Source organism: Mustela lutreola, chromosome 4, assembly GCF_030435805.1.
Source record: "Mustela lutreola isolate mMusLut2 chromosome 4, mMusLut2.pri, whole genome shotgun sequence".
NCBI classification, from domain to species: domain Eukaryota; kingdom Metazoa; phylum Chordata; class Mammalia; order Carnivora; family Mustelidae; genus Mustela; species Mustela lutreola.
In genome coordinates, this window is record NC_081293.1 from 140,345,667 (window position 1) to 140,358,946 (window position 13,280).

A 13,280-nucleotide genomic window follows, 5' to 3' on the forward strand; every position below is an offset into this window, starting at 1 on the left:
CAGTGGGAGATAGGAATCCATCAAAATCCTTGAGGAGAACACAGACAGCAACCTCTTCGACCTCAGCCACATCAACTTCTTCCTAGAAACATCGCCACAGTCAATGGAAGCAAGGGCAAAAATAAACTGTTGGGGCTTCATCAAGATCAAAAGCTTTTTGCACAGCAAAGGAAACAGTCAACAAAACCAAAAGACAACTGACAGAATGGGAGAAGATATTTGCAAATGACATATCAAATAAAGGGCTATTATCATATGATTTCTCTGATAGGAATTTGAGAGGCAGGGCAGGGGTTTTGGGGGATAGGGAAGGAAAAATGAAACAAGATGGGACTGGGAGGGAGACAAACCATAAGTGACTCTTAATCTCACAAAACAAACAGGGTTGTTGGGGGGTTGGGGAGGCAGGGAGAGGGTGGTTGGGTTATGGATATTGGGGAGGGTATGTGCTATGGTGAGTGCTGTGAAGTGTGAAAACCTGGCAATTCACAGACCTTTACCCCTGGGGCAAATAATACATTATATGTTAATAAAAATAAGTAAAATGGAAATTTTTTTTTTGCTGGCTTAATGAATAAATTAAAACCTTTTATTTTAACATGCATAGCTTTCTATATCAGTGCATACTGTGGATCAAAAAGATATGGGGGAAGAGATACTGATGAGGAATCCTTTACTGAAGTTATCAAGTGGTCTTGAGCCATTAAAAGCCATGAAAATACCTGGCTTTTTTTTTTTTTTTTTTTTAATAAGTGATACAATGCAGTTAAATAATAGGTTTTGGTTTCAGACAGGCATCCGAATACAATCACTGCAATATGTAAGCAGCAGGGTACTAAACAACTGAACTCTTCTGACTTTTAGGATATTCATCTGTAAAATGGGGATGAGTCTCCTTATCTCAGTAATTTTGTGAGGTCTAAATAATTAATGTTAGTTAAAATCCTTAGTGTCATGTTCAATACACTTCAGTTTTTTTTCCCCTTTCAGTGTAGCCTGACAATTTGATAGTCAAATAATTGATCTACTTCCAATCAAGAAAACACTTTTGGGGCGCCTGGGTGGCTCAGTGGTTTGGGCTGCTGCCTTCGGCTCGGGTCATGATCTGAGGGTCCTGGGATCGAGCCCCGCATCGGGCTCCCTGCTCCACAGGAAGCCTGCTTCCCTCTCTCTCTCTCTCGCTCTGCCTGCTTCTCTGCCTACTTGTGATCTCTGTCTGTCAAATAAATAAATAAAATCTTTAAAAAAAAAAAAAAAGAAAAGAAAACACTTTTGATTCTCACTGTATGCTACTGAATAATTTATGAAAATAAAGTGGATATTGACTGGAGATAGTATCGTACATACACTGTCCTTTAACAGACATTTATTCTCATGGGCTTTAGTTTACCTGTCTCAAATACATAAATTTAAAAAAACCCAGGGACACCTAGGTGGCTCACTTAAGCATCCAACTCTCCGTTTTGGCCCAGATCATGATCTCAGGGTCATGAGTTCCATTTAAGAATCCCTCCTCAGTGGGGAGCCTGCTGAAAATTCTCACCTTCTGACCCTCCCCCCATTTGTTAGCACTTAAGCTCATGTTCTCTCTCTAAAATAAACAAGTAAATCTTTAAATAATCAAAATAAATAAATAAAATTTAAAAACCCAATTACAAAAAACTTCCCTTGACAACATTTTCTGCCTACAAATACCATAATTTCCCAAGAATGGGGGCTTATTCGGGCCTAGTTATTTGCCTCATTTAATTTCAGCATCACAAAAGTCAAACGTTTAATTATTTACAATTAATTTCCGCATCATAAAAGTCAAACTCTGGAAATGAAGGCATACTGGGATCTTCCAGTATTCAGAAGTGTTACATGCCTACCTCAAAAGGTGAACTTCCTCATAGCCTAAACACAGACGATTCCACCCATATGACTTCCAGCTATGATCATGGCTAACCCCCAGGGATGGACAATGCCTCAAGCCTGCCCAATCTTCTGACTCTTCCTTACCTTCTGAGGTTTTTCTATCTCGAACTTTTGAACTAAATGACGTGTTTTCTAGCCAATGGGTGACCACTATGGGAACTGAAAGATTTCCAGGTAGACGTGGCAGCCTTGTGAGATCCTAAGGTGGATCATAAAGGATAGCAATGAGTAGAGAGAAAAGAGAAAAGAGTGGGTCTATTTTCTTGATTACTTTCCGTTCTCATTAAGCCCAACTTTGCATCTTGCCTTTGAGCTCTGCGACATTTTCTATATCCTTTTTCACTAAGTCACCATTTTTACTGAGTTCAATCAAATGTAAAACTTCAACTTGATGGTTCGTACCTTAGAGAAGGGAGGCAGTTTTTATCAAAGTGAGACAAGACGGAAAATGAAGGAAACTGAGGGCAGTTACCCACTCTTCAACACCAGGGAGAGGTAGCTGTCCAACGTACTTGTCCACAGCAACCTCCGGAGCAGTTCAGGCCATTGTGAACAGATAATAGATGCAGTGTCAACGACGACGCTGTCCATCATTTTCAACATCAATGAAGTTACATGAGGAGGTCCTTGGGAGGCAAATTGAAAACTGGGGGGTAAAACTGACAAAGTCATCAACAGGCTCAGGTTCTGCAACCCATTTTCAGGGTTAGGGGGGCTGAGTTCTATGAAAAATGGGAGGTATCTAGGAAAAGGCTTTGTAAGATATTTCTTATTTAATATTAAATATTAGTAATTTCAGCCCAACTGTGTTCTACTGCTGTTCACAAGTACACCATTTCATCCACTTCATCAGATGAGGAAAATGTGCTGAAGACTTATGCAATCTTAAAACTATCAGGCTTTTCTTTTTCTATAAACAAGAAGAGAGTTGATGTTTTCAGTATCATTTGCAAACAGCGACTGAGAAAATGCCAGCTACAGTGCTATTCCAAGTCTCTTATATAAGAATTAATTAATACATTCCACTTAGGTCATCTATTAAGCTTTATATGAACACATAACTATAGCTATTTCACTTTTTAAAAAAATAAAATCTTATAACTGCCTGTTATTTACTTCTTACTTATAACATTGTAGATATAATACTGTGTTTCTTTTTTTCATGTTTTCTGTATTTATTGCTTTTTTCCCATTTAATATGTTTAATATTTAGGTCACTTCATCTCATTTTAGAAATAAGTGGCATGCTTATCATAAGGAATGAATTATTAAGTGACATAAAGGAGAGAAAATATTACATTCATTTAACTAATATAAATACACGTGGTTTAAACTCTAGCAAGTGGGGCACCTGGGTGGCTCAGTGGGTTAATGCCTCTGCCTTCAGCTCAGGTCATGATCCCAGGGCCCTGGGATGGAGCCCCACATAGGGCTCTCTGCTCAGTGGGGAGCCTTGCTTCACCCCCCCACCCCGCCTCTCTGCCTAATTGTGATCTCTGTCTGTCAAATAAATAAATAAAATCTTTAAAACAAAAAAAAAGAAAAAAAAAACCTCTATCATGTAAATGCTTTAAAAACAATTACATGGTTATAATGATACTTATTTTATATTTATCTGTCTATAGATCGATAGATAGATATAAAATGTTCCAATATAGGCTCTAAAAATTTTCAAGTAGTTCTAATCTGAAATTTAAAATTTTATTATGTATGTTGCAATTTGGATCAGTTTTATAATTTGTGAATATGAAAAATACGATATATTTCTAATTCTATCAAAAAATTATGATACTTTAATATTTTGGAGTAAGGGCTAGCAGCATTATTTTAAAGTTTAGAGAAGTTTGTATTTTATTTATTTATTTATTTATTTTATTTATTTATTTGACAGAGAGAGATCACAAGTAGACAGAGAGGCAGGCAGAGAGAGAGAGGAGGAAGCAGACTCCCTGCTGAGCAGAAAGCCCAATGCGGGACTCGATCCCAGGACCCTGAGATCATGACGTGAGCCGAAGGCAGCGGCCTAACCCACTGAGCCACCCAGGCGCCCCGAAGTTTGTATTTTAAACAAAGGGCCAAAGAAAGAGTCAGAATATTGGATGCATAATATTGGACATAAACCTTTCATTTAAATGCTAACATGAATAAACACAAAATAACCAAGCATATTAAACAAGGTCTATAATCTGAATTCTTTTTGGAAAATGATTTATAAAGTAAACATTGAAAGGTATATATTTTCAAGCACCTTTGCTTTATCTTCGAAGTATTATCCAATAGACTCTGGATAAAAAATTTTAAAGTTAATAAATGTGAAAATATCAACAAGAATAAGAAAAAATTAAATTTCTTCTCCATAAATTTATCAAATTACTTGCTTTTCTAAACTCACATTATATTTCTAAAACATTACTTTCATTTGCATGAGTCATTAGCTTTCATAAGGAGTGCTTTTATATAAAATCTGTAAACCATAGCATTTCTTCATTATTAGCATGTACAGGCCCATTAAATCTATTATAAATGGGCAGTCTACTGATGAATATTTTAATTGTTGCTTGGGATTCTTGGTGTGGATCTAGAAAATGTTTATGAAAGATTTAAAAGTGTTGGTTTAGACATTTCAGAATAAGTCCTTGAGCAATTATAACTTTTTAACGATAAAAATATACATTGAAAATTCACAAGGCTATTGATAAAGCTGCTATGTTGTATACTGAGCAAAGGGGACAAAGAGATGAATATTCAAATTACATCTATTTTTATTACAACTATTTTTGTAGGAATTTCAATTCTAATGATTAACTTGCAAAAAGTATTCATTTTTATCTAAAGTGCTTTTTTCTTTCTAGGACTTCTGTTTCTGTGAGAGCGTAAAAATTCAAGCATACACTAATTGTCAAAGGTTTATTTTACATTTATGTATCCATACTTTTGGTAACAAACTAAAACACAGTGAAACATTATATTTTCTTAAATCTTTAAAACTATCTTTCAGTAAATATGAAATAAAATCTCTTTAATTCTGACATTGAATGCTATTATTTATAAGATTCTTATCAAAGTTAGCATAATTTTATTCTAATAATGTCTTACTTTATCTGATACTTTAAACATGGCTTAGGAATGTTCAGTATTTCCACTTAAAAGAACAAAATGAGTTTTGTGAACTTCTCGGACTTAAAATAGACACAATCAAGTTAAAATATTTTCTAGAGCACCTGGGTGGCTCAGATGGTTAGGCATTTGCCTTAGGTTCAAGTCTTGATCTCCAGGTCCTGGGATCTGCAGGGAGTCAGCTTCTCCCCCTGTCCCTCTTTCTTGTAAATAAATAAAAAAGTAAAAATCTTTTAAAAACATTAAAATATTTTCTGAAAAAAGACAAACAGTGTGAGGTCAAGTATGATAGGAGAGGAAAGATTTATAACTATAGATAACCTATAGTAATTTTTATCTCTGAGACAAATCTTTCAATTATATGTATATACCTGTTGATATTACCCACTTCCCCAATAATTAATGCCATTAAATTTTGCTTTTATTTAGCTTTCACTTCTCCTTTGGTATTTATAGAAGGATCTGATTTTGTGATAGTTTTTCTCTTGCTTCTACACCAAAATAGATCAAGGTACCAAAAGAATGGAAAAATGAAACAGACATCTTCATGTTCTTTTTACATATCAGGACAGTGACCAAGTAAGTCTTCTAAGATCAAAATTTCATTCTTTTTTCCACCTTGTCCAGAAATGTACAGGTCAGAGCAACAGAAAGACTGGAGGGGAAATCAGGCAAAAGTAAATATGGTGTTTTCATCATGGAAAAATGATGGCTTCAGTATCTGGAATACAGTCCAAAGCAGTAAGATGCGGGGTATGTCCTATGTTAGCTCACTATCATCTCTTCATGACTGTCAGTTCTGTGTAAGGGTAGAGCTACTTTTTCTGGAATCCCCTTTCCTGTGTGGTTCTGGGTTAGAGTTGATGACAAAAGCTGATGACAAAAGCTTTCCAGGGAGACATAAGATGGAAATGGGAAGTCATTATTTTTTCAAAGGTGTTTGCAGCTAGATATTTGGATAGATAAAAGATTCACAGTGGCCTTCCAACAGATTTTTTTTTTTTTTTTATAATGACCTGCTTTGCTTGAGAAGTTGGAGTTTTTTAAAGATTCTCAAGTACTGCAGCAGCTCCAAGAAAGATGAAAAGCATCTGCTTGGTGCTTTAGGCTAGCATCTTCAATATCTACCTCTCTGACTTTCAGCAGCTGCTTTTGGGACCTCTATCTTCCTCTCTCCCTACATTCACCCCCAGGTCATCCAAGAGTCCTGAAAGTTCGTAATTCTGCATTAAACACTATATATCTGAATACATCAAATAGCTTCAGTTATGCTGACTGATCCCTGATGATAAAGACACCATCACATAAGAACTGGGAAATAGTTTATTAGATAATGTGAATGTCTTGAATATCAGATACATCATTTTTATAAGTAAATATCAAATCACATTTCAAAATCCATTCAGATTACCTGGATTTCTTCTTTGCTTTTCTCTAACAATGATAGGTAAGATCATTCTATATGTTATTAGTTTCTTCAGTCTTTAAAATAATTTTTTAAATTATGCTCAAATAAACTTCAAATAATTATCTTCAGCTTTTTCTGAATAAAAATTTCATTCTTATGACAGGCTTGTGATTCACATACTTGATATTAATGGCGTTTTGTCTGTAATAAGAAGAGGGAAATCAAGTTTCAATGAATATTAGAAAACTGTTTAACCCTTGCTCATTATTTGTCACCTACTTCTCTCTGGCGTGATACAGAAAGCTCTTGCTTCTGTGTTTGCCACTGGAGACTAAGTACTGCTTTCATGAAACTGAGATCTAATCCAGATCATATTTAAATATGAAAAATGTTGTGACTAAATGAAGCTTAGAGACTATATGACTCCATCTTGACCAAAGGTTACACTCAAGAAACAGCCTTGCTCAATAAAACCCAGTACATTTTTTTCCCTGATACTTTTCAGGAAAAGACTGTTTTCAATTCATGGCAACGTTTCTTTCCAGTCTCTTTCCTCATTCTTTTCCTTCTCCATGTCTATTCTTCTCTTCAGTGTAATAACTGATAACCAACTAACCCAACTTACACAGTGTCTTTTACATACCAGCCACCTGCGGCGACCTATTTAGTCCTTTAACAACTCTGTGATTAGGTGTTACTAGCGCCACAGTACAGATGAAGAAACTGAGGCTCAGAGGAGTTCAATACCTTGCTGAAGGTCATAGAGTGTGAACAAGCGGCAGGGCCAATGCTAATTTTAACTACAGCAGCTGGGCAGCAAGTTCAGAAGCCTCTGAAAGTCTTTCATAAACCTCCCCCTCTTCAGCACCTCCTTCGCCCAATTTCCCTTTTCTTTGTGTCCTTTGTTTCTAGCTAGTAATTCTCATTCTGTTGTTGTTTTCATTGAAATGCTGGCAACTCAATCACTATCTTCCAATTCTTTTCCCCCCAGTACCTCAGGATGGTGGAAGAAGGGCCAAGAAGCAGGAAAGGAGTGGGGAGGAGTCAGGGAAGGTTCTGTAAATGCTCATAATGGTACTTGTTTGTTTGTTTCCTATTAAAAAGAAAGTTATTTTTATCCTCTGTTTTGGAGCCATAGAAATATATAAAAGCAAATGAAGCGACGATACCAATGAGCAACAGAGTAAAACTCAAGTGAGAATTAAAGTCAAGGATTTAGAAGAGCTGATTATATAGGAAAGCAGGACATAGGATCCTTGAGCTAATCTCTTCTTTGTTTTCCTTTTCCTTCCCTAATGTGGTTCCAGATGCAATCGCAGAAGTACCATTAGTGGGGATGTTGATGATCTGAGGAAGGATTCAGGTAGTAAAGAAATAGATAAAAACAAGTTATAGCTAAGTCACCTAGTTTGGTATGTCAGAGTGAAATTGAAAGCTTTTGAGGTCATAGAGTTTTCTATGCCATAAAAATCTCCAAATTAAATAAAATAATACATGTGTACACTGCCTTTAGGCCAGGGAATTCACATTTTTACATTTATTGTTCTTAACAACACCTGATCCAAGAGGTACTCCATAACTTATGTTTTCTGGTTTTCAAACCACAGTACTGTCATAAGCTTGTTTGCTTTGTTTTCACAATGGAGGCCATACGCATCCAGGCCGAACACCTGTGCAAGTAGAAACACGTGCGCATGCACTTTGCCTCTGAGCCAGACTGATCTTGGATCACACTTCAAAAAGAAAATTCCTTATCATTTTTCAAATTATGGCACTCCAGCGTACTTTGATATTCACAACACTTGGGCCTTCTGAAGTGTGCAAAATTGCTTTTTATATTAAAACTAATATAGATTAAGAAATTTTTGAGATCTCTGTAGATATTCAGAAACTTAAGATTGGAGACAAAGTAAAGTTCAGTTTGATCTTATGAGCACAGATTTGATCATGAAAACTTTAAAAATAGATGTTTCTACAGCACTGGCCTTGTAAGAGTGAGGCAATATCAGAAACTCTAAGAAAGTGTTTACTTTTCCTTTGTTTTCTTGATTTTTCTAAAATAAAAATAAATCCTAATTCTAATGATATGAAGAGTTTTTTATTGCTTTCCCTGAAATGGATTTTATTTTATTTTTTAAAGATTTTATTTATTTACTTGAGAGAGAGAGTTCATATACAAGCAGGGCGAGAGGCAGGCAGAGGGAGAAGCAGGCAGGCTCCCTGGTGAGCAAGGAGGCAGAGGTTTAACCAAATGAGCCACCCAGGCACCCCTGAAATGGACTGGGGAGCAAATAACGAGAAAGAAATACTGTCCAGGAAAAGAATGAAGATAGACAAGGTCTTAGTGGCACACAACCCATCCTCAAATCAATGAAGCAGTGGATATAAAAGTAGTAGATTAAAAAAAAAAAAATGGAGGGAGGGATGAAGGTAGTCTTTTTATCTAGTATTTGACCAAAATATAAATTAGTGGTATCTTAAGTCCATATTGGGGAATATTTGCTCTCTTTCAGCTCCAATGCCATGAAATAGAATATTACACTTGACAGTTACACCTATACATTAAAACTCCTTAAGTGCACATCAAACTTTTGAATAAGAAGATAACTCTATCATGACACAAAAATGATATTATTTTTAGTTTGAGGGCAAATAGTAAATCCTTGCATATTTTTTAAATTTGGAAATAAAATAAACATTAACAGATAGGTATCAATTGCTAAGCAGAATATCTGAGTAGATAGATGTCAATATTTATTTTCCATTTAAAATTTAAAATACCTGTACTTTCTTTTCACATTTGACTCCAGAATATCCATCACGACAAGAGCACACATTGGGAAATACACATCTGCCTCCATGAAGACACTTTTGATTGCAAATTGCTGTAATACATAAATTTTGACCATTAACATCCTTTGACACCAATGCTTGTGACATAGTCTATGCTAATGGTCAGAAGCCATTCAGCAACTCAACTATAAAATAGTTGTAAGACTTTATGAATGGCCAACTACACTCCCATCCTTGTGTGGTCAGAGCACACACATATAGTCATCATACACATAAAAAAAACAAAACACCCGGAACTTAACACAGCAGTTTCACTATTCTTTAAAGATATTATTAAAGTGAAGAGAATTTTCATTGGATACATTTTAAACACTGGGTGTACGTTTTGCTTTCTTGAGAGACGAGATTCAAATTAGAAACATAAAATAGCATTCATAATTTGTTTTTTATTAATTTAGCAAGCATTTAAAAGAAACAATTCAGTACCAGCCAGTGTATGGAAAAATTGACAATTTAATATACTATCATTGGAAGTTTAATGTGAAATAACTGTTTTAGACACTTCCTAAACATTTTTACACTAGCAATTTCTTCCTTAAAAATTTCTTCTCGGGAAACTTATATATACCTACATCTATCTCAACATACCTCAATATCGATCTATTTTTCTATCATCCACCTACTCTATCCACCTATATTATCATCTATTATCTGTTTTTATTATCACCTATCCACTTACAGACAGAAAATGCTTGTCAGAGTAATAACATAAACAACAGAAGGGCAAAAGTCAAGTGAATTATATAAATTGTGTTATATATTTAAAATTATATATATTATGGAACTTAATATTTCATTCAAAATTATGTTTTGAAGGACATGGAAAATGCTTTTAAGTAATACTGAGTGAAAATAAGTATAATATAAAATTACATACAATACAGTTATTTTTCATGAGAGAGATATCTGCTTCCATAGCTCATTAGGAAAGTTTGTGTAACCCAAGAATAATATTCACTTTGGTATAAGTGCAACATTAAAAGGTTATGTTTTTAACCATGCTGTTGGGTATAGTTGGGCAGGTTGTGTAATGCACAAGGTACCACAGCTAAGGAAGAACTTCTCACATCACAGACATCATAGATTTGAATACTTGTTACAATAACTTTCCAGCAGATGGCAATAAGACATCTTGTTCAAATAACGTCAATATTCAGAATTTCTGGACAGTTGGAAATAAAACATTTTGAGAATGGGGACTTTGAAAAATTCATATAGAAGTGCTGCAAGGCGCAAAATTAGAGTGCAGATCATAAGGCTACAGAGTACCTCAACCCACACTCACTGGGGCATCTTCGGACACTTTTTTAACATCTCATCATTTTCACCTGTGGACCACATAGCCCTCTTTCCAGAATAAGCAGCTCAAACTGAGGGTGATAACTCTTTTTTTTTTTTTTTAGCGGTTTATCACATCTAATTTCCAAAGAGAATTATTGATTTTTGAGCAGATATTTCTTAAGTAGATACTAGCACTTGGTGATTTCTTTGATAATATCTTCTTAAGATGAAAAATGTGTAAGTTATAATAGGTATTACCAATAAAATAAAGTAAGAGAGTCACAGGGTTATATGCAGAATCTATGATACATGGAAACAAGTGTAGTTCATAAAACATAAAAAAAAAAACAGGGCAGGTATTTCCAGTAAAATCACATGGTTCAGTTTAGTAACTGTATTTTCAGTTTATAATGCACTTGGATTACCAGTTTTGAAATGATGTAAGTACTGATTATTTGAAAATATTTGGGGGGAGGGGCACCTGGATGGCTCAGTGGGTTAAGCCTCTGCCTTTGGCTCAGGTCATGGTCTCAGAGTCCTGGGATCGAGCCCCGCATCAGGCTTTCTCCTCAGCAGGTAGCCTGCTTCCCGCCCCTCACCCCCCACCTGCCTCTCTGACTACTTATGATTTCTGTCAAATAAATAAATAAAATCTTTTTTTTTTTTTTTAAAGATTTTATTTATTTATTTGACAGAGAGAAATCACAAGTAGATGGAGAGGCAGGCAGAGAGAGAGAGAGGGAAGCAGGCTCCCTGCTGAGCAGAGAGCCCGATGTGGGACTCGATCCCAGGACCCTGAGATCATGACCTGAGCCGAAGGCAGCGGCTTAACCCACTGAGCCACCCAGGCGCCCCAATAAATAAAATCTTTTTTTTTTTTTTTTTTTTTTTTTTTTTTTTTTTTTTTTTTTTTTTAAAGATTTTATTTATTTATTTGACAGAGAGAAATCACAAGTAGGCAGAGAGGCAGGCAGAGAGAGAGAGAGGAGGAAGCAGACTCCCTGCTGAGCAGTGAGCCCGATGCGGGACTCGATCCCAGGACCCTGAGATCATGACCTGAGCCGAAGGCAGCGGCTTAACCACTGAGCCACCCAGGCGCCCTAAATAAAATCTTTAAAAGAAAAAATATTTGGGGGGTATTTCCAGTTTTCCCCCATTCGGTTAATCTTTGTTAATATTTTAACATGTTATTTCAAGTTTTCATACATTTTAAAATTATATAATATTTGATTTTCCTCAATACCCTGAGAACTCATCTATGTAATACACATGACTAAAATTAAGGGAAATGTATTAACATATTAAAGTCATAATAGGAATTAGTTCTGGGTGGTAGAATCAGGGACAATTTAGTTTTTAAAACTTTTTAATATAGTTTATGATTTTCATGATTGATATGTATTTTTCTCATAATATGAAAAAAATATTTAAAGTGTATATTAAAAACCATCTCCAGCACACCTGAAAGAACTTCAAAGGCAATGCACAGACCACAATTAGGAGTTACCTGTGTCACATAAAATCTTAATATATTTTACCATATTTTCTTCTTTTAAATGGGTATGACAATGAAGAAGATTTTCTTTTTTTCTAAAACCATTTTTTTAATGGGTCAGCATGCTGGGATTTGTTTTTTCTATGATTTCTCCTCACACTACTTTGCTCAATAACTGTAACAGATTCAGGTTCAGAAGACAGATTAACAAATTCTGTAGGCTTACGTATTTGACACTGCACTCCTTCCCATGTGGTAGGACAATGGCATATACTGGGAGCAATACACTCACCACCATTTTTACATTTCTGAAAGCAGACAGCTGCAAAGAGAAATATAAACAAGTTAAAAATTTATTTTGCTAGTCAAATACTCATGAATAAACCACAAAAAATTTCACCAAAGAAAAGAGAACCAGTTAAAAGTTAACGATTTAAAGGAGATTTTTTCCCATAACATTTTAGCAAGAACATTTTTCAATGTCACACTGATTCTTGGATAAGGCGACTTTAAAGGTTATATAACATTCCACTGATCGGATGTGTGGTGATTTAACTTTTCCTCAATTTGGGGGCATTTATGTTGCTTCTTTTTTCACTTTGACCAATAGATTATAATGGCTGGTAATTTTAAATGGTAATTTATAAAAAGAAAAAAATGAAATATTTGAATGAGGAGAGCTGTTATCACCTCAAAACCCAGCCAGATTTAAAAGCAGTGGCACCCTACCTTGGAAGGTTCTGAATTGGCTGGTCTGAAATGGGGTCAAGGAATCAGTAACTTTTTACACCTTCTCCTGCCCCCTACATAAGACAAGGAGATGGGACTTAAAGACTTGTCATTTATCCTGGCAATTATAGTGGACAGACTGGAAATCCGGAACATTCTCTTTCTCTGCTAACCTAAGAGAATGAACTCAGAGCTCTTTTTATTCTACTCTATTTCAAAAAGGGATCCCCTAATGTAGGAACAAACAATAAAAAACAAAGACAAAACACAACAAAAACAAGGAAAATGCTCTTTGTAGTAAATTCTGCTTTATGTTCTCATGAGGCTTTAACATTTTAAGAGTATTCCTCTTACCTATGTTGCATTGTTTCCCTCTCCAACCAGAAGGACAAGAGCAAACATTTGGTCCCATGCATTTTCCTCCATTCATGCACATTGGATCACAGATACCTTCAGGGAATAGAATGAAACAGCCCTCAA

General features: G+C 35.4%; 1 protein-coding gene across 1 annotated transcript in view; it reads right to left on the reverse strand.

The window, feature by feature from the left end:
* Positions 1 to 6,345: 6,345 nt before the first annotated feature.
* The window catches only part of VWDE (von Willebrand factor D and EGF domains), a 78,339-nt gene continuing 71,404 nt past the window's right edge, over positions 6,346 to 13,280 (reverse strand). The window contains exons 27-30 of the mRNA XM_059171246.1: positions 13,155 to 13,250; positions 12,298 to 12,393; positions 9,224 to 9,327; positions 6,346 to 6,643 (exon numbers count right to left, since the gene is read on the reverse strand). Of these exons, the coding sequence (XP_059027229.1) occupies positions 6,629 to 6,643; positions 9,224 to 9,327; positions 12,298 to 12,393; positions 13,155 to 13,250 (311 nt within the window). The 3' untranslated portion in view covers positions 6,346 to 6,628. The remainder of the gene's footprint in view (positions 6,644 to 9,223; positions 9,328 to 12,297; positions 12,394 to 13,154; positions 13,251 to 13,280) is intronic.